General features: G+C 34.3%; 1 protein-coding gene across 6 annotated transcripts in view; it reads left to right on the top strand.

Annotated features, from left to right (window-relative positions):
* The first annotated feature begins 303 nt into the window (after positions 1-303).
* st3gal3a (ST3 beta-galactoside alpha-2,3-sialyltransferase 3a) overlaps positions 304-19,101 on the top strand; it is a 45,032-nt gene continuing 26,234 nt past the window's right edge. For 2 of the 6 annotated variants that reach the window (XM_084128840.1, XM_084128837.1), the window contains exons 1-3: positions 1,742-1,999; positions 6,998-7,146; positions 17,276-17,318. In XM_084128840.1, coding sequence (XP_083984966.1) covers positions 7,029-7,146; positions 17,276-17,318 — 161 coding nt within the window. In that variant the 5' untranslated portion in view covers positions 1,742-1,999; positions 6,998-7,028. Of the gene's footprint in view, positions 470-1,741; positions 2,000-6,997; positions 7,147-10,139; positions 10,188-17,275; positions 17,319-19,101 lie in introns of those variants that run through there. The other 4 variants (XM_084128836.1, XM_084128838.1, XM_084128841.1 and 1 more) reach the window with 4 other exon arrangements.

Genomic DNA, 19,101 nt, shown 5'->3' with positions numbered 1-19,101 from the left:
TGCAAGATTGATGCGCACAGACGCACAGAACAGAAATCATGAGTTAACCAGCGCAATTTCCGGGGAAAAATTGCGCTAAAAAGCACACACACATATATATATTTGTGTATTTATTTTGAACTTTTATTCACAATCTCTACTCCTTGTATTAGTTCTGTTATACCTATATTAATTCCCATATGAAAAACTAATATTAGTCAATTAAATGCATTATGATGCATGGTATCGGTGGTCAGATGTGGCAACAGTTTTGAGTATTTATCATGTCAAGATAATGAAACCACAGAAGCAGAGAAACAGGAAGAGTTTCCAAGGGAAGTCTGCCAATAATGTATTAAAGAAATGTTTGTGAAGTGACGCCCATATTAAGACATGTTCATACAGACAAAAGCTCTATTCATTTTTTTAGACAACACGTTTCGTTGTGATGTGGAAGTTTGCCTATCTGTCTGCTATAGAAAAAAAAAAGGTAAGCAGGCTTATAAAGCAGGTCATAGAGATCTAATCTGCTACATGTATTTCTTGCTGCCTAAAGTAGCATGCGGTGATCGCTCAGAGACCAGTGTGGGTTTAATGTGTTTCCTGAGGTGTTCACAGTACAGCTGCCTACAAGCTCAACTTATGTCCACAGGAAATATCGGAAATACAGTCTACATCTCCATGTCGTGCTCTTTTCAAAGCTGTCCTTGGTTAAAAACAGACTGTGGTGCTCAACAATTATGGGGCAAGAAAGACTCAATGATCTCACCAGCATTTCCACTGAGAGCGACTTCTCGGATGTCATCAGAAAGGACTTTCCCCGCTGAAAAGAAAGACTAGAAAATGTCTGCATTCATTTGTGTGTATAATTTAAGACGTACAAAGTTATGTAGAGCTAAAGATATGGGTTGATTGTTATATTTTTATGTTTATCATAAAAATCGAGATCACCATCGTCACCACACGAATGATAAACAACTATAGCCCAATAAAACGGTGATTCATAGTGCTATAAAAACTACTGACTGAGGTAATTAGATGAATATCATGGTATAATCATTATTATATTCATATACCATGGCTTTAAGCATCGGTTTTACCTTGGTAGATTTCCAAAATATCATAGTAAAATGCCACCACTGAACTTTGGTGCTTGTTTGTTAATGACAGATCTAGTGTTATGGTCCTTATATACTGGCTATACTTATCATTACACCCGCTTCATTTGCATAATCTCTGTCTTAAGTAACACAACACTGTGCTGATAGCTATGTATGGAAGTCCATTTCTGCCACATAAGAAAAAAAAAAATCATGCTTTGGTAAATTAAGTTATGTTATACTCAGTCATTCTGTGATAATAAAAAATTACTTAAGTCATAATTATGATTTTTTTTAAAAGTTCCTTACGAGATTAAAATTCGAAATTATGTCATATAAGTAAAACTGTAATATAGAAAGTCACAAGTAGGCCTATGCTCACAATTTTGACTTCGCATGTCTGTCATAATTTTGACTTTTTATTTCACTCATTACCTGGTAGGCAATGTCATATGACTTTAAATGAGAATTTCGACTTTTTATGTAATAACAGTAATCTTAAATTTCAGTTTATCTCATAAATATGACTTAGTTTGTCATAGGCTAATTATGATTTATCAAAGCATTATTATGGTCGGAAATTACCATAGAAAGTGTCTTCCATCCTCTAAGTGGTAATAGTGAATCATGTTTTATGGACCTGTATGGTGTGTGTGTTCGGCTGTGCTCAAGCCAATAGCTGTTCAGATCACACAGAAGAAACCCTCCTCCTCCTGAAGCTTCTCAACCTAATTTTATATGGCATGAGATCCGTTTGTTTTCCTTTACTTCACTGCACTGCATTCTGGGAAGCGAGCTGATAAACGCAGCCGAGAAATAAGACATGTTTTTCCCGTTCCCCCAGAAGAACCGTCGCGAGCGTCGCCGGAGACAGCGGGGTGTTTGTGGACATGTTTTCATTGTCGCTCCGTTTCTGTGAGGTAGGAGTTAGCAAGCCTCTCAACACACACACACACACACACACGCTAAATGTTTTATTGACATTTTTTTGTCTTGTAACAACCGTGGTGTCAGGTGTATCTTATTAGGATTGCGTGTAACCGTGTGATTGTGTAATTCATTTGTGTTGAACGGGAGTTGTTGGGCTAAAGGTAATAAGTCATTGGTGGTTTGAGGTTAGCAGTAGCTAATGGGCTAACCGGATGCGTCTGTTACAGTTAGCGAGCGGTTCTGTCACCGTGCGGTTTCCATTGGTTACACGGTTTGTTGTTTATGTGTTTTAACGGTGAAGTTTGTTGTTAAAGTAGCTAGTGTGTTTTGGATTTTGAGGTAAGTTATTTGACGCAGTGAAATGAGTATAACGTTACTAACAAAATCACCCAAAAAGTAAGTAATATGGCAATGCAGCGTTTTAGCATCATAGTAACGTTAACTTACCATGTGTTTGGAAATGCATCATAATAATTACATGAAATACAAATTCTGTGAAATCTAAATGACGCGGTGTGTCGAAAAAGTTCCAGTTATTTTATATTATAGCCTACACACAATATATTTTGAAATGTAAAAATATTAAATATTTATTGATTATAATATAATATATATTTTAGTATAATTAGAAAACAACACGTATTATAATATAATTTAATGTTTTATAATATAATTAAATATTTTATATTATTGTAATTATTATAATATACAGTACATAAGTTTGGATGCATTGCTATTTTAATGGTTTTTTTTTTTTTTGTTGTTTTTTTAGAAGAGAGAAATCTCTTCTGCTTACCAAGGCTGCATTTATTTGATCAAAAATACAGAAAAAGCAGTAATATTGTAAAATATTATTAGAATTTATTTCAGTATAACGTATGCTTTACAGTTACAAGTATTAATTTTTAACATTTAAATAAAAGTCGAATATTTTCAGCAAGTCTCAAGATGTTATTACAGTGAATAAATTATGGATTTACTTGGATTGTGAAAAGGGTTATGGTTAAATACCAGCATTGTTTGTATATGAATAACATGCCAAGACAATTACTTCATTGTTATTTATTTAGGTATCAAACGGTTTAATTAGTTCTGATAAAGAGTTGAAACTTTACATATACATTTCTCTATATACATATCTGTTTGTACAAATTAATTCGATTTTTATACATGTGCATCTGTGGTTAGACATTGACATCTTTACACACTTTCCTCAATCTTCTTTCCCCAGTTCACGTCACTTGTAGCCAAAAACACACAAAACAGAACCCACTTTAACACACTTGTTTGCCTTTTGTGCCTAAAAGGATAGCAGAGTATACAAGTCAAAATATACATGGTGAGAGAAGTAAAAATGTCTTATTAAATGTCTCATACATTCTTTTCAGTATGCCTCATTTGCCTTTCTCTTGCCCGTCTTTCTTCATCAGACCTGTAATGAAAAGTAGTACAGGAAAGCTATGTGAAATGCACAGGGTTTATACATATTTCTATAAATGTAAAGTACTTTTCCATGACTTTTAGGCAAATTTTCATGACCTAACGTTCCATGAAATGTCTGTGTATACATGTAAAAAACAAATAAATGTAACTAATTAAATGACAAGCTGTGTGGTTTTACAAAATAAACACTGACACACCAGTAAGCCGGTTAGATAAAATACTGTGTCTGACCCTATCAACGGATTGACATTATTACTATTGAATGTAGTTTCATGTTTAATTTAATAAATGTATAGTTTTATTATTATTATTATTATTAATAATAATAATAATAGTAGTCAAAATAGTTTACTTTTAAAGGTGCCCTAGAATTTGAAATTGAATTTATCTTGGCATAGTTAAATAACAAGAGTTCAGTACATGTACATGACATACAGTGAGTCTCAAACACCATTGTTTTCTCCTTCTTATTTAAATCTCGTTTTTGAAAAACACCCCTGAAAAATCTCCACATAACACCGACTGTGACACCTTTAATCAATTTATTCATAGAAATATATGTGTGTGTGTATGTATGTGTAAGTGTATATGTGTGTGTAGATAGATAGATGGATAGATATACTTAGGCCTATGATGCTTTTGGGAAACGTTGCTCTAGTTATTTGTGTGATATGGTAAAGTAAAGTTACACAATCTTTTTTTTTTTTAATACTTCCTTTTAACATCGCACTAAACGCCACTCAGAATTAAAAATTGTAATTAAAAAAAAAAAACGTAGCTTGCCTGTACTCACCATGCTGTGTTGAACCACGGAAATGTAAACCCGCTAGAATCGACGCCGATGAGAAGAGACGTGTAGCCCCGCCCCGATCTGCGGGCTGCAGGTGCTTCTCCTGGCTGGAGGATCTGAAGCACAAGCTCCGCCCTCTTCTGGAAAGGAGCTCATTTGCATTTAAAGGGATTTTGTGTTTTTGCTCACACCCAAATAGGGACAAATTTGACAAGCTATAATAAATGATCTATGGGGTATTTTTTTGAGCTGGAACTTCAGACACATTATGAGGACACCAGAGACTTGTATTACATCTTGTGAAAAGGGGCACATTATGTCCCCTTAATGAATTATACTTTTCAAAAAATATCCTAAATATTCAGAATGAACTGTGTAAGGTTTAGGTGTTGATATAGACTTCAGTGTATTTTAATGTTTTTTAAGTCCCCCTGTAGTCTAATTTTATCCCTTAAAGCAGTGGTTTTCAAACTGTGGGTCGCGACCCACTTGTGGGTCACACAGTGAGAAAAGGTGGGTCGCACTTAGCTGCAGCTAAATTTACGTTACGATGAGTGAAACAAAATTAGTTCGATTAATGACTCTTTAAGTGAGTTTTAGCGTCTGCCAAAGTGAATTTTTGTCCCGCCAAAGTCTTATTTGATAGGTGAGGATGGAATGTAGATGAACTGCTGCGCTTGTGACAGAGTCACATTGCATGTTTAACTGAAAGAACAAGCAGAGAGAGAGACCCGGTCGCGCGCGCGCGCTCTCTCTCTCTCTTCGGAGCCAGCGAAAGTGTAAACAAGACTTCACCATCTCCAAACTAAGCGCTGTCTTGCTCTCTCTCCCTCGCACATATTAATCAAAATAAATCGACACGGTGGTAAAAGGTCGGAAGACCAAAGTTTCATGTGGAGCATTCGGAGATTTTTTTTTTTCCTTCATTACCGCTGGGTGTGAATTGTGCTAAATAAGTTGTTGCCTTATCTTTTCTGAAAAGCGTCCCAGACATTCAGCTGACATAAAACAACACTTTAATTAAACGAAAAAAACTATCCACTGATGAAATGTTTTCTGTGTTGACACAAATCTTGGATGTCCATGTCCTAACTGCTGGGATAATCACACAACGCGCACACGTCCAATTCGTGAACTAATGACTCCTTTGAACGATTTATTTTAATGAATGGTTAAAACTGATCTTTCCAACAGTGAACTCACGAGATGTCTGAATCAGTAACACTTTACAATAAGGTTATATTTATTACATAAATTACATAAAAAGTACAGTTTGCTTACTCAAGCTTTAAAATAAATAAAACCCCTTGTTTTTTTTAAAAGCATATGACTACTTTTTTCCACACAGTGCTATCAAGAATCGATAAGAGAATCGTTAAAGAATCACATCGATAATCAGAATCGTCAGTGGCATTATTATTGATAAAATCTTATCAATTCCCATCCCTATGTGAAGACGGTAAAATTATAATCAAACATTAAAGAACATGCATGTTTTTTAAAGTTTTTTTAAGAGTTAAAAGTTTAAAATATTTTGCTAACATGAGGTCTTGTCACTGTCAGTCTTTTTACATCAGTGCAAAACTAGGGTATGCAGATTAAGACCATCAGCATGCATTGATTAATCCCATTGCATGTAGCAAAAAAAAATAAAAAAAATTGTGCAACCAAATCATGTTGGTGCGACCATTTGAGAAAGTTGGTAGCACCAGTGCAAGTGGGTCTTGAGATTGATTATACTTGTCTAGGTGGGTCCTAGAATGAAAAAGTTTGGGAACCCCTGCCTTAAAGGATCATTTTGGTGATCTTTGATCACCAAAATGACATATTTTAAAAACAATTCCTTGAAAAAAGAAAAAATCTTCATGCTTAAAAATAGCTTGAATGTAATTCTACACCCTTGCCTCATTTAGAATACGCGGATGGTTCTATGAATATCTTGGTTACAAGTTTGTGACCGATTTTAAAGCGTGTTTTTGAGACTGTCTTTGGTTCACTGCAGTTTTAAGGAGAAAATACTCAGCAATGGTGTTGACTTATGAATTCGCAAATTGGTTTGTCTTAAAGCATATTAAAACACTACATATAAATATAAACCTATAAACAACATTAAAAGCTTGATTTTCACCACAGGGGGACTTTAATGAAAATGCTGAAATATTCACACTTAGAAGAATTTACCACGGCATCTGCAGTTTTCACCAAAAATGTCATAGTTTTAGTTAATAATAATAATAATGTGGGATCACTTTCAGATGCTGTGCAATGTTTTGTTTGGTTTCCTAAAAATGTCGCAACATTTGTATTAATTGGTTTTATTCAAGTCAAAAATATGATTTAATGTGACTGGTCATACAGACAACATGGATAGATCAGGTAAAATGTGTTAAGCCGCTTTCAGAATCATTAAAAATACATCATTTAAAAGGGTCAGGTGACTATAGGTGACTAGAGAAACTAACTAGGGTGGTTTGGTAAAAACTATCCTGGGCTGCGCTTCTCCAAAGCATTGTTAGCGAAGTTGATCGTAGAAACCATTGTCTTACGATGCTTTTGAGAGAAACAGCACTTGAAAGTGTTTGTGAAAGTGAGCTTTATTTCACCGTCAGGCCAGTCCCTGCATGTTATGAAGGTCTGGACGCGCCCACATCAAACTAATACGTCTGTCGTGTCTGACCTGTGATGAAGTCAGAAACCTTCCAGTTTCCGAATTTCTCAGTGTGTTGATCAATGTGTTGCGTGCTTGTGTTTTCAGGTGACTCGGACCAGATGAAGCCTCGTCTGAGATGATCAGGATGAAGTCCACACGGAGCTTCATGTTTTTGGTTTGTCCCATCATGGTGCTGATATTCCTGTACTATTCCTCTGGCAGACTGCACCTACGGACCTCAGTGCAGAAATCTCGTGAGTATAAATCTTGTCTTTTGTTTTTTTGTCAAATGTGAAATGTTTCTAGTAATCCTCAACACCTTGATTAGCTGTTTAGACATGTTATATTGGACTTTCAGCCCTTCAGAAGCAGATGCATGGCTTTAGGTGACTATAAATGATTGTCATGGTATGTGTGGTTACAGCATGGATCCTTACTTTCACGAGTGGACCTCGAAAGCGGTTCAGCAGCTCTAGTTAGTTAGTCACATGACTGAATCCCCTAATGAGTGTGGTGTCGTTTAGAGTGAATGTTTGAAAGTGCACGGGGATCTCTCAAAATGTTTTTGTGCGAGGTTGTTTCTATAATGCCGACAGCTTTTTCATTTCTCTAAGCTGTGAATTGTCACAAACTTTTCCCTTCTCTAGATTGTTTTATCATAACTGGATTTCCCCCAAATGTCATGACTAAAATTAAGTCTGACGGTTCAGCAACTCTTCTTCCTGTTCGGCATCAAATTGCTGGTGAAGTCATGATCTTAATCTGATACGACCCTGAAAAAGAAAAAGGTTTGCTATGATGGCCAGAGGAGGGAGCTAAAGACCCCATCTTCACCTCCTGGAATCAGTAAAAAAAAAAAGTACCCAGCAAGCCAAAAAATGGTCAGCTTTGAAGGCAAAATGATACACAAACTGATTATTGCTATGACATGCTTAATATTACCCAGCACATGTGTTTGTTTAGAAAGATCTATTTTTGTCTCTTCACATATTTCGTATTCCCCAAAGGCACCTTGTAGATTTGCAGATGTTAACCGCTTTGTAAACCGTTTTTGGTTTCGCCCAAACTGTAGTTTCACAGGCATAATCCAGCACTGCCTCGATCGAATGACACATCTCACACACGGTGTAAAAACACAACCTGTGGTGTCTGATGTCATCTCCACCTCAAATCTCAAATCAGATTCATTATATAGCCTAACTGAAGCAATTTGAGTCCTGCAGTTATATTAATAGTTAACAACAAAGTACACTACCATTCAACAATTTGGGGTTTGTAAGAATGATTTTATGCTCGCCTGTGAAATATGCAATGTTGTCAAATTTATTTAAAAAAAAATAATTATTATTTATTCCTGTGATCAAAGCTGAATTTTCAGCATCATTACTCCAGTCTTCAGTGTCACATGATCCTTCAGAAATCACTCAATATTCTAAAGAGTTTTTCCTGCTTAATATGTTTGTGGAAACTGATACATTTTTATTTTTCCGGATTCTTTGATGAACAGAAAGTTCAATAGAACAGCATTTAAAAATGTAGAAATCTTTTTTAACTTTATAAAAGTTTTCACTTTTGATCAATTTAATGCATTTTTTTTGCTGAATAAAAGTATTCATCAGGCTAAACCTCTTACTTACCTCAAACTTTTGAATATTAGTGTATATTGTCACATATTATAAATAAATAAATAAATATATGTAAGAGAATCGGTCAAGATGAAATGACAGATTTCGCTCATGTTTGTGATAATGAAAAACCAGAAACGCGTATCTATACATATCGGCTCTTATCAATCTTTCTGACGGATGAAAGAAAAAAAAACATTGCAATAAAAAAAAAAAAACTTGCTGATACTATCGAGTCAGAAAGTGTGACCAGCACTTGGTTTGACTTGACTAAATATGTGAAAATATGACGTTATTACATTAAAGAGATTAAAATGACTGATGTTGGTGCTGATTAAATCATATTTTCACATATAAAACCAGTTAATGTAGGTGTTACCGCATAAATGCACTTTGATTTTATGTTTTGTATAACCATTTGTGGAGTTCGGGTAACAAAGTAATGGTAAGTAATGAAAACCTTTGTGTTTAAACATACAGTGGAACTGGGAATAATCTCTTTAACTAAGACTGATCAGCATTTGTTAGTAATTCTGTTGCGCTTTGCTTTTTGGCTCAAACAACAGACAAAAGCTTCAGGATATTTTCTCTTTAACTAGGCTGCGTCACTCTAAAATTGAACCACAAAATGCTACCATATTGCTTACCATGTAACTTGTCTAATTCATAATCTCATAAGTGCAAGAACAGGAAGTCAGCTTTTCTCTGCTCACAGTCACACACAGGTTTTGCTAGTGTTGCTGCATTTTTTTGCACGTTCCTTATCCGAATATGGTGTGTTTTTCTGAGAATTTTCTTCCTTCCCTCCTACCTGGCAGAAACGCTTGACTGTATGTCAGAAATGAATTTGTTCTTTGCTGTTTTATTGTGGATGTTTGGCAGATCTGATGGAGTTACCAACACTTCTCTTGAAGTCTGTCAATCACCTACCCTGCAGAACACATTTAAGATTATTACTATTTTCCATATTTTAGAATAATAGTCAAATCAAAGCTTCTTTATATTTGAGCTGCTTCTTTGTCCTTTGCCATTCTTGAGGTTCATGAGGTTTTCACAAGCTCCCCATATTGCAGAAGTTCACATGCGGTCATATCCATCTCATTTCAACTGTTGTCCTTACTTTTTTTATGTATAGAAATGCATATGATACACACATACAATTTATGTGTGTGTCTACTAAACAAATTTGAAGTATTTAGCAGAAGCTTGTTAAAGTCATGTATCATACATTATATAAACCATGTGTCAGCTAAATTGGTTTATTAGCTGGTTCGTAAATTTGTGACTTTTTAAATGTATGCATTGTGCATTTTCATAGTTTTTCAAGGAACTACAAATGCTGGATGGATTTCTCATTCATGGACCTGATTGCTTTACAGATGAATGCATTGTTTCTATGAATTCTACTGTATTGTGCTCTTTGCAGGCCTGTTTGTTTGGTTTAGTTGCAGTGTATTGGTTGTTTGATCTGCTAACCCGTGTGTGAGATGTTAATGGCCCAGATCTGCTGTCATCTCTCTAGCCCGGGAGCCGCAGTTCAAACTGTTTGCAGAGACACTAAAAGCATCTGAGGTGATGATGACGTGCCTTCTGTATGCTGAACTCACACTCTTGTGTTTCAGAGGCTGTTTTGGATAGTTTACACTCCGTGGGACGTATAGTAGTTTCAGGTAGAGGTTCATCCTATATCATATCCTACTTTAATGTTGGGAGATTCTGTTTACTGTGTATAATTGCATTATGATGAAGACCGGGGTTAGTTGTCACAAGGTCTTTGTGCATACTCTTTGTTTGTTTTTTTTATAGCTTGTGTGCGCATATAAATATTATATATTTTTTTTATTAGGGCTGGGTATTGACCCAATTTTCACGATTCGATATCAATTAATCTTGATATATATCATGTACATGGCAAATTTTCTCAAGCAAAAAAAAAAAAACTCAAATAGTGCTGTAAACTGTACAGGGAGTCAGCTGGTGCATTACTATAACATTGAAGGTTAATTAACTGATTTGTTTGCAAACACTTAAATTACACACCAGGAAGTTTAATAAAGTTATAATACTGTATAATTACATAATTATGTTTCTACTGCAATTCATTTTTTGAAATATAAACAATTGTAGGATTTATTCAAACATACATTGAAGAACACTAAAAATAAAATAGATAATGTAATATGGTGCATATATTTAGCAAAAATGTTAATTTATGGTCATTGAATGGCTTCTGTGAGGTAAATGTGGCATTTCGCGACGTTCTTTACAAGCTGTTTTATTGACATCTTTCGGCGGATTACATGAAATATGATACGGATTTCGGCAAGTCGTACTGTATCTTTCATCATACTTTCTGATAAAGTAGTTAAAGGGTTGGTATAATGCCCTTTTCACAAGATGTAAAATAAATCTCTGATGTCCCCAGAGTGTGTATGTGAAGATTTAGCTCAAAATATCCCAAAGATATTTTTATATAGCATGTTAAAGTTGCCACTTTTCGAGGGTGAGCAAAAACGCACCGTTTTGTGTCTGTCCCTTTAAATGCGAATGAGCTGCTGCTCCCGGCACAGAGGGCGGAGCTTCAAGAGCTCATTCTTAGCAGCTTCGGTTTCCTCACACAGACACGCACTGAAAATTTCAAAAACTTTTAGCCTTTTATGTTCAAACCGGAGTCAGACCATGATGGAGAGACTCAAGAAGAAGTGACAACATGTAGAAGCAACAGGACATTTCTGAATGGTTAGTTGATGAATTTATGTTGCTGATGTGGAGTTATCTTCTAGTCATTGATTAGCATATTCTGTCATGATAATTTATAAATCGTGTTCCGGGGGTGGGGTTTATGTAAATTCTAGGGTTGGTGATGTCACTAACCCGGGAGGAATATCGTGTAGTCCCTATCAGCCGTTTGTTGTAGTCCTTAAAAAGCGATTTCTTTAAAAGCAAATATCTCCCTTTGCTTTGAACTTTGAGCATTGTAACTTTGCAGATGTTGTTTATGCTCAAACAGCAACATTACACACTAACTAAAGTTAGAAAAGTGAAATTATAATCAACCACCCCTTTAAGCGGTCGAGTTGATCGGTTCACGTGCCGTTATTCTCTTGAACTGAGGCGCTACAGCGATCTGTCACGCCACAATAAAGAGCGCCAAAATGGTATTTGAATTAAATGGAATGGAATATTTGAATCCCATAAAAAATTGACAGAATTGAAAATCTGCGACTTTTCGTTTCATATCAAAAGAAACAAAGCTCAACGATTATTGTGATTTACTGGATGGGAGGCGCTGTAAATGTTTCGTTCATTTATCAACTGAAAACAGACTAAATTAAGAATCGATTAAAATCGAGAAATCCAGTCTTTTACCCAGCCCTAATTTTTATATACACATACGCGTTCAGTAGTGTGGGGTCAGTAAGATTTTTAAAGAAGAGTCTTATGTATTTATTTGAACAAAGTATATTGTATTATAAGTAATATTGTATTATTTATTTAACCATTCACCAGTTTAATATATTGTACAATTTCAAAAAAAAATATCAAGAAACATTTCTGATTATTATCAATGTTGAAAACAGTTGTGCTGCTTCATATTTTTGTGGAAACTGATACTTTTTTTTCAGGATTCTTTGATTAATAGAAAGTTGTGCAACGAATGTGCATTTATTTAGAATTGAAATAGTTTGTAACATTACATTTCTTTACTGTAATTTTATCAATTTAATGCATCCTTACTGAATAAAAGTATTTATTTATTTAAAAAAAAAATCTTACTGACTCCACACTTTCGAACATTTATGTAAAACTATATATATATATATATATATATATATATATATATATATATATATATATATATATATATATATATATATATATATATAAATATAAATATAAATGTGTATATATAATGTTATATACTTATATATACCACTATATATTTTGAAGAAAATGCTTATTTTCTCAAGCAACCTAGTCCAAAACTTAATAAAGGATTTAATCTCCCAACATTATGAATCTTTTCTATTGCGTTTCTAGTACTTGAGGAGAATCCCCCTGCTAATTCAATGCAAAGACATCTGTCGTGCTTCTGTCTGACTTAATGATAATAAAGTTATAAAGATTAAAAGATAAATAAATAAAGATAAATAAAGATTTATATTTTTCTCTTTTTAGGCCTATATTTTTTTGCCAGATCAAGCACTGGTGAAAAACCCTGTTGAAAAAAGTAATCAAACTGCAATGTTTTATGATTTCTACTAAACATTTATCTGTTGTAAATACCATTATCACAATGTTTCCCATATTAAAATCTAAAAAAGATTACAGTAATGATACTACTACAGCTAATGTTGAAATAACGATAAATGTACTGATAGTGACTAAATCATGATTAAATCATTAAGGCGAGACACGGCAGGCAAAAACATTGTTTTTTTTTTTTTTACTGGTCAATTTTGAGATTTTTGGATATTTGTCTTCAATAACATGTCTTCTTTCAGACTTGTGGTGAAAAAAAGTCAGAAATACACATTTAGGTCTTTATTTTACTAAAATAATTTACTTATTTTACTTAAACAAATATGTTCACAGTAATACAGGTATAAACATTTACAATATACACCTATTGCACATTTTCAAAGACAGCCATTAGATGCGTCAGCATGTCACAGATGCCGTCAGTAGAGCTTAAGCTGCCTTTGACCCAGATTATTCCTATACACACACACGCACACACACACACGCACACACGCACGCTCAGTGATAACAGGTGTCAGGTATCTGACAGAAGCACTGTGATCTTTGTGTGTTTCTGCTGTGAACTAACACTTGCTGCTCCTGCGACCTCTAACGCCGGTTTCACACTGCACTAATATCTCAAGATCGTTGAAATATCTGATACACATCTAACTTACAAACATTACCCATCATAAACATAATTCATAAATGTGTAGTAACAAACAGCAAAGTTCTTAATAGAGACGTATTGTAAATGAGCAAATTCTCAAAAAAGTAAAAAATTCAACAAAATCATGCACATCATAGATGTCTATACTGTGTGTGTGCTATATTAATCTGTCTATTCTAATTACCTATATTGAGTTGAGTTGTTCGCTCGTGGGTCAGGGAAAGACTGTCAAAAACACTTTTAAATGACTTACCATCGGCACCAAGAGCCACTGCAACTTCATCCATGCTTTTCCCTTTGCACATTATGTTGATCATAAGTAACTATGCTTCTCAACCTCCACGATGAGACGAGTGTCGTCCATTATTGTCGTCTTTTCAGGGACACTTTGAAGACCACCGCCTGTGACGCCACATGCTTTTGTTTATGATTGTCAGCATGATGTCAGCATGACATAAATACACACACATGCATGTATATATTTAAGAAAAATGTATTAATATATAAAATATTTATATATAATATAAATTATGTATAAATATATATACATTATATACATGCAAATATTTCTTAAATAAATACATGCATATGTGTGTATTTATATATATATATATATACAGTGCAATGCATAAGTGAATACACCCATGCTAAAGTTGACTAAAAAGAGGAATAAAAAATCATATTTTGGAAATTGAACTTAATGCCTTAATTTAAAAAATTAGGAAAAATCCAACCTTTAAGGACACCAATTTTCTTTGTGAATGAATAATGTATCGTAAATAAATAAATGTTCTTCCTTAAAATACATGGTGCATAAGTGAGTACACCCCTATGTTAAATTCCCATAGAGGCAGGCAGATTTTTATTTTTAAGTATTTAAAAAAAAAAAAAATTAGGATACTATGCATCCTGATAAAGTTCCCTTGGCCTTTGGAATTAAAATAGCCCCACATCATCACATAGCCTTCACCATACCTAGAGATTGGCATGGGGTACTTTACATAAGATCATCTCTCAATGCAAATCAAACTAGCTTTTAGGCTAACTGAAATAAAATCATGCTAATCTCTAGGTATGGTGAAGGCTATGTGATGATGTGGGGCTATTTTAATTCCAAAGGCCAAGGGAACTTTATCAGGATGCATAGTATCCTAAAAAAAAATTATAAAAAAATACTTAAAAATAAAAATCTGCCTGCCTCTATGGGAATTTAACATAGGGGTGTACTCACTTATGCACCATGTATTTTAAGGAAGAACATTTATTTACGATACATTATTCATTCACAAAGAAAATTGGTGTCCTTAAAGGTTGGATTTTTCCTAATTTTTTAAATTAAGGCATTAAGTTCAATTTCCAAAATATGATTTTTTATTCCTCTTTTTAGTCAACTTTAGCATGGGTGTATTCACTTATGCATTGCACTGTATATATATATACAAAATAATTATACACAGTGCATACACATATATTTATGTAAACACAAACTTTTATTTTGATCGCGATTAATTGTTGCCCAGCACTAATAATTACATTTGTTTTCTTTTTAAATTGCTGAAGGTCATTTGATTGACTGTTTAAAACACAATAGATATCATCAATGTGCTTTTTGGGTAAAACTGCTGTGTATTTTGCTCATGATCAATGCATTGTCACTTTAATTCAGCGTGAGAAACGATCTTGGCACCGCTGCTTCTGCTACGCGCTGCTTACGCTTTGCTAACGCGCGCAGTGTGAGACCGGCGTAATGCAACACCTCTGCTATCGCTATCGCAGCGGCCAGACGAGCATCATGTGCATTCACCTGTCCCAGAAACCCTGAGCTCTGCTTTCACTCTTTCTTTCTAAGGTTATTTTATCAAAAATGGCCTTGACTTGTTCTGTTTTTTTCAGGGTTTCCGTTTGTTGGGAAGTAACAAATCTCTGTAATATCCTTCTGTTTTGAACTCTCAACGTGATGACGTCACGTCACTGTTCTTCATGGGTTATGAACATTATTACTGGGTTCAGTGAACTATGCAGTATAATGTTGCTTGTCTGCAGCACTTGATCTTGTGCTTGATGGCAGTCAGGTCTTTATAAATATGACTTTATAAACATGATTTTTTATCTTTTTTTTTTTTCATTTTATCAGCTTACGCAAGTTCATAAAGATGTTTTTTAGTTCTGATTGCATGTCATACTTGTCATTCTGCTATAAAATGAAAATGCTCTTTTTATTCTCACACAATTAATTCCAACACCAATCAATATTTCATGTCTTTTTAATGATTGTCTGACTGTACGTAGTTTCATTTAAATGGGACCTATTATGCCTCTTTTTACAAGATGTAATTGAAGTCTTAGCTATTCCCAGAATGTGTCTGTGAAGTTTCAGCTCAAAATACCCCACAGATCGTTTATTACACCATGCCCAAAATGCCCCTTTTTGGGTGGAAGCAAAAACACGCTGTTTTCGTGTGTGTCTCTTTAAAGGATTAGTTCACTCAAAAATGAAAATGGTCATTTACTCACCTTCATGATGTTCCAAAGCTGTACGAATTTCTTTATCTGTTGAACACAAAAGATATTTTGAAGAATATGGGTACATTTCTGTTCCCCACTGACTTCCATAGAAGGGAAAAAAGGAAGTCAATTTCTTTTTCTGTTCAACACAAAAGATGATATTTTGAAGAATATGGGTACATTTCTGTTCCCCACTGACTTCCATAGAAGGGAAAAAAAGGAAGTCAATTTCTTTTTCTGTTCAACACAAAAGATGATATTTTGAAGAATATGGGTACATTTCTGTTCCCCACTGACTTCCATAGAAGGAAAAAAAGGAAGTCAATGGTGCCCCACTACTTTTTTTTTCACGATTTCTTTATTTTTGGGTGAACTATCCCTTTAAATGCAAATGAGCTGCTGCTGGTTATGGTAGGAAATTTACAAAATATCTTCATGGACCATGTTCTTTACTTAATATCCTAAGGATTTTTGGCATAAAAGAAAAATCGATCATTTTGACCCACAAATATACCCGTGCGACATGTGACTGGTTTTGTGGTCCAGGGTCACATATAACAAAAGGAGTCGGTGGATTTTTACCATTATAGTGTGGTTGTGGCGAAATGCATGCAAAAGTGAATGCAAAAGTGAATGCATAATAGGTCCCCTTTAAAGTTTATAAAGTGTTTGGCCAGAAACATATTTAAAGCAAGTATGCAAATGTTTGACCAATGCTTTGCAAGTGCATATTCCTGGTGTAGATACTTAATTCAGTTGTTACGTGATCGCGCACTTATAGGAATGGCCACCTGGAGAGCAAAACAAGGCTTTCCTTCATTCATTTTGTACTAAGTACTAATGTAGTAAGAAATTAAGTCCAAATTCTATAAATTAACACATTGACTTTAACCAGCTATCTAATCAAGATTCTTTTAAAACTATTGCTCTACTAAGGCTAAAATGCTATGCATACTTGCATTGTGCAAGCAAATGTGCTCTGCAGTGTTTGCATTTACACTTTTGTGCTTTTGCTTCCTAGCTATTCAGAGTAAATGCAGATAGCTAATACGGTTTAGCTGAAGATGCATATTAAATTTTGTGTTAATATTGTTTTTTGTGCCACTAACTGTCAAAAACGTACGGCTTATGTTGGTCTATACAGAGAAAGCAGCCTCTCACATTTCTTTCTGTTTAACTACAAGAGTAATCTCTCTCTTTCCTTAACAACAGAGATTAATTTCTGCCAAAATATTTCCGTCCCTTCCTATTGGCATTAACACGCTTCATCTCTCTCTCTCTCTCTCTCCTTTCTCTTGCAGGGTTATAAACTGTTGATTTATTGTATTTCTCTCTCTTTAGAGTACGACAAGCAGGGATTCGTTACCAAGCTCGACAGAAAACTGTAAGTAACGCATTGAGTGTGTGGGATCTACATGAGTGAAAGGTTCTGTTCCAAACCCGAGTGAGTTTTCTACATAGGCAGCATTTCTACACACACTCCTAACGAGAAAAGTTATTAAGAGCTATTTAAAATAGCATCACATATTTTGCTAAGGCAATCCCAGAAAGTCTGCTCAAACAGAAAATCCATTGGTTTTACATATAATTCATTAAATACCAAAAAGCGATAAAAAAAAAAAAATGTTTTGTCTAATTTAAATTGACTATTTCACCCAACATTTGTATGAAATGTATTTTTATGCATCTTTTTTTGATCACAGCCACAGTTCAAATGTTTATATTTCAACAACTCATGCAATTTAAATCTTTATTTACAACTCAGTTTTTACTTAAGTGCTGATTTATTAAATAAATTTGATTGATTAATTCATTGATTATTAAACTGAAAAAAGTGCTTCATTAGTAATATATGCTCATGTGGTAACTATAATGTGCTAACTATAACATATGATGCTTACATGTTTCATATAATCATTTACAGAGTTCAGCTTACAAAGTAATGACAAGTAATACAAGCCTGTGTGTTTTAACATACAGTTGAACTCATGAAGATGAGCTATTTATATGACACAGAAATGTTGTCTATAAAGAGTTTTCCAAAATATTTAATTTCCGTTAGTTAGGATGTTGCCTTAGAAGTCAGCTGCCTATGTAGGGCAAGACTGCTCACTAGGTTTTGCAACAGATCTTTAAAGTATGCATGTATGTTTGAGTTCACTTTGGCTTGTACTGTCCAGCAATTTGTCTCTCTTAATAACTTGGCCTGTTGTTTATTTGAGCTTTACTTTGGAAGGATAATTAATGGCGCCCTAAAGCATTTTTAAAGAATGATGTCTTGGCTCTCATCCAGCCTTGTCTGCTTTAACAGTCCTGATTGTATCTATATGGGAGGTCCGTTTACCAGAAATAAAACATGGCTCGACCTCTCTTATTACCATTAACGCCCACCTGTATAAATGGCACTGTCAACAGGTCATCTTTATGTGTCCAGCACTCTCAGTATTGATGTAAACTTACTAGAAACTTTCCATTTGCCGGCCTGTGAATTAGTGGGTTTATACTGGCGCTTATATAAAATAAACTACTCCTCAAACAGGTTGTCATGTCGTCGAGCAGCCTTTATCGCTGTACATCCCCCTTCTCTCCAGACCCCAAAGCATATAGGAAGATTCGTCTGAGAGTTTCGTTTTATGGATGTTAATATGACCAATATGAAGTTGATTCATTCCCAGGAAAATTCATAATCTTCAAATAAATATGCTCTGGAGCATTTTGAATTAATTCCCCTGATTTTTCTAGGAATTAAATGTTATGTTCATTTAACTTGCAACCATCTATGGAGCTAAATCTGTATTGTGCATATTTTAGATTTCACAAAATTATGTGGTTTTGATAACTAGGACCAGTTAAGTTGTTTACACTACTGTTTAAAAGTTTGAAGTCGGTAAGATTTGTAATGTTTTTTTGGGGGGGAAAATCAGCATTTATTTGATCAAAAACACAGTAAAACATTAATATTGTGTAGTAGAATTTAAATTTAAAATGTCTTTTTTTTTTTTTCAGCATCATTCCTCCAGTCTTCAGTGTCACATGATCCTTCAGAGATCATTATAATATGCTGATTAAACCGTGATCAGGATTCTTTAATGAATAGAAAGTCTTTACTGTCACTTTTGATCAATGTAATGCACCCTTGCTGAATAAAAACATTAATTTCTTTTAAA

Source organism: Abramis brama (assembly GCF_963993115.1).
Source record: "Abramis brama genome assembly, chromosome: 11".
Lineage (NCBI taxonomy): Eukaryota > Metazoa > Chordata > Actinopteri > Cypriniformes > Leuciscidae > Abramis > Abramis brama.
The sequence above is the reverse complement of the archived record's forward strand: the minus strand, read 5'-3'. Positions and strand labels throughout refer to the sequence as shown.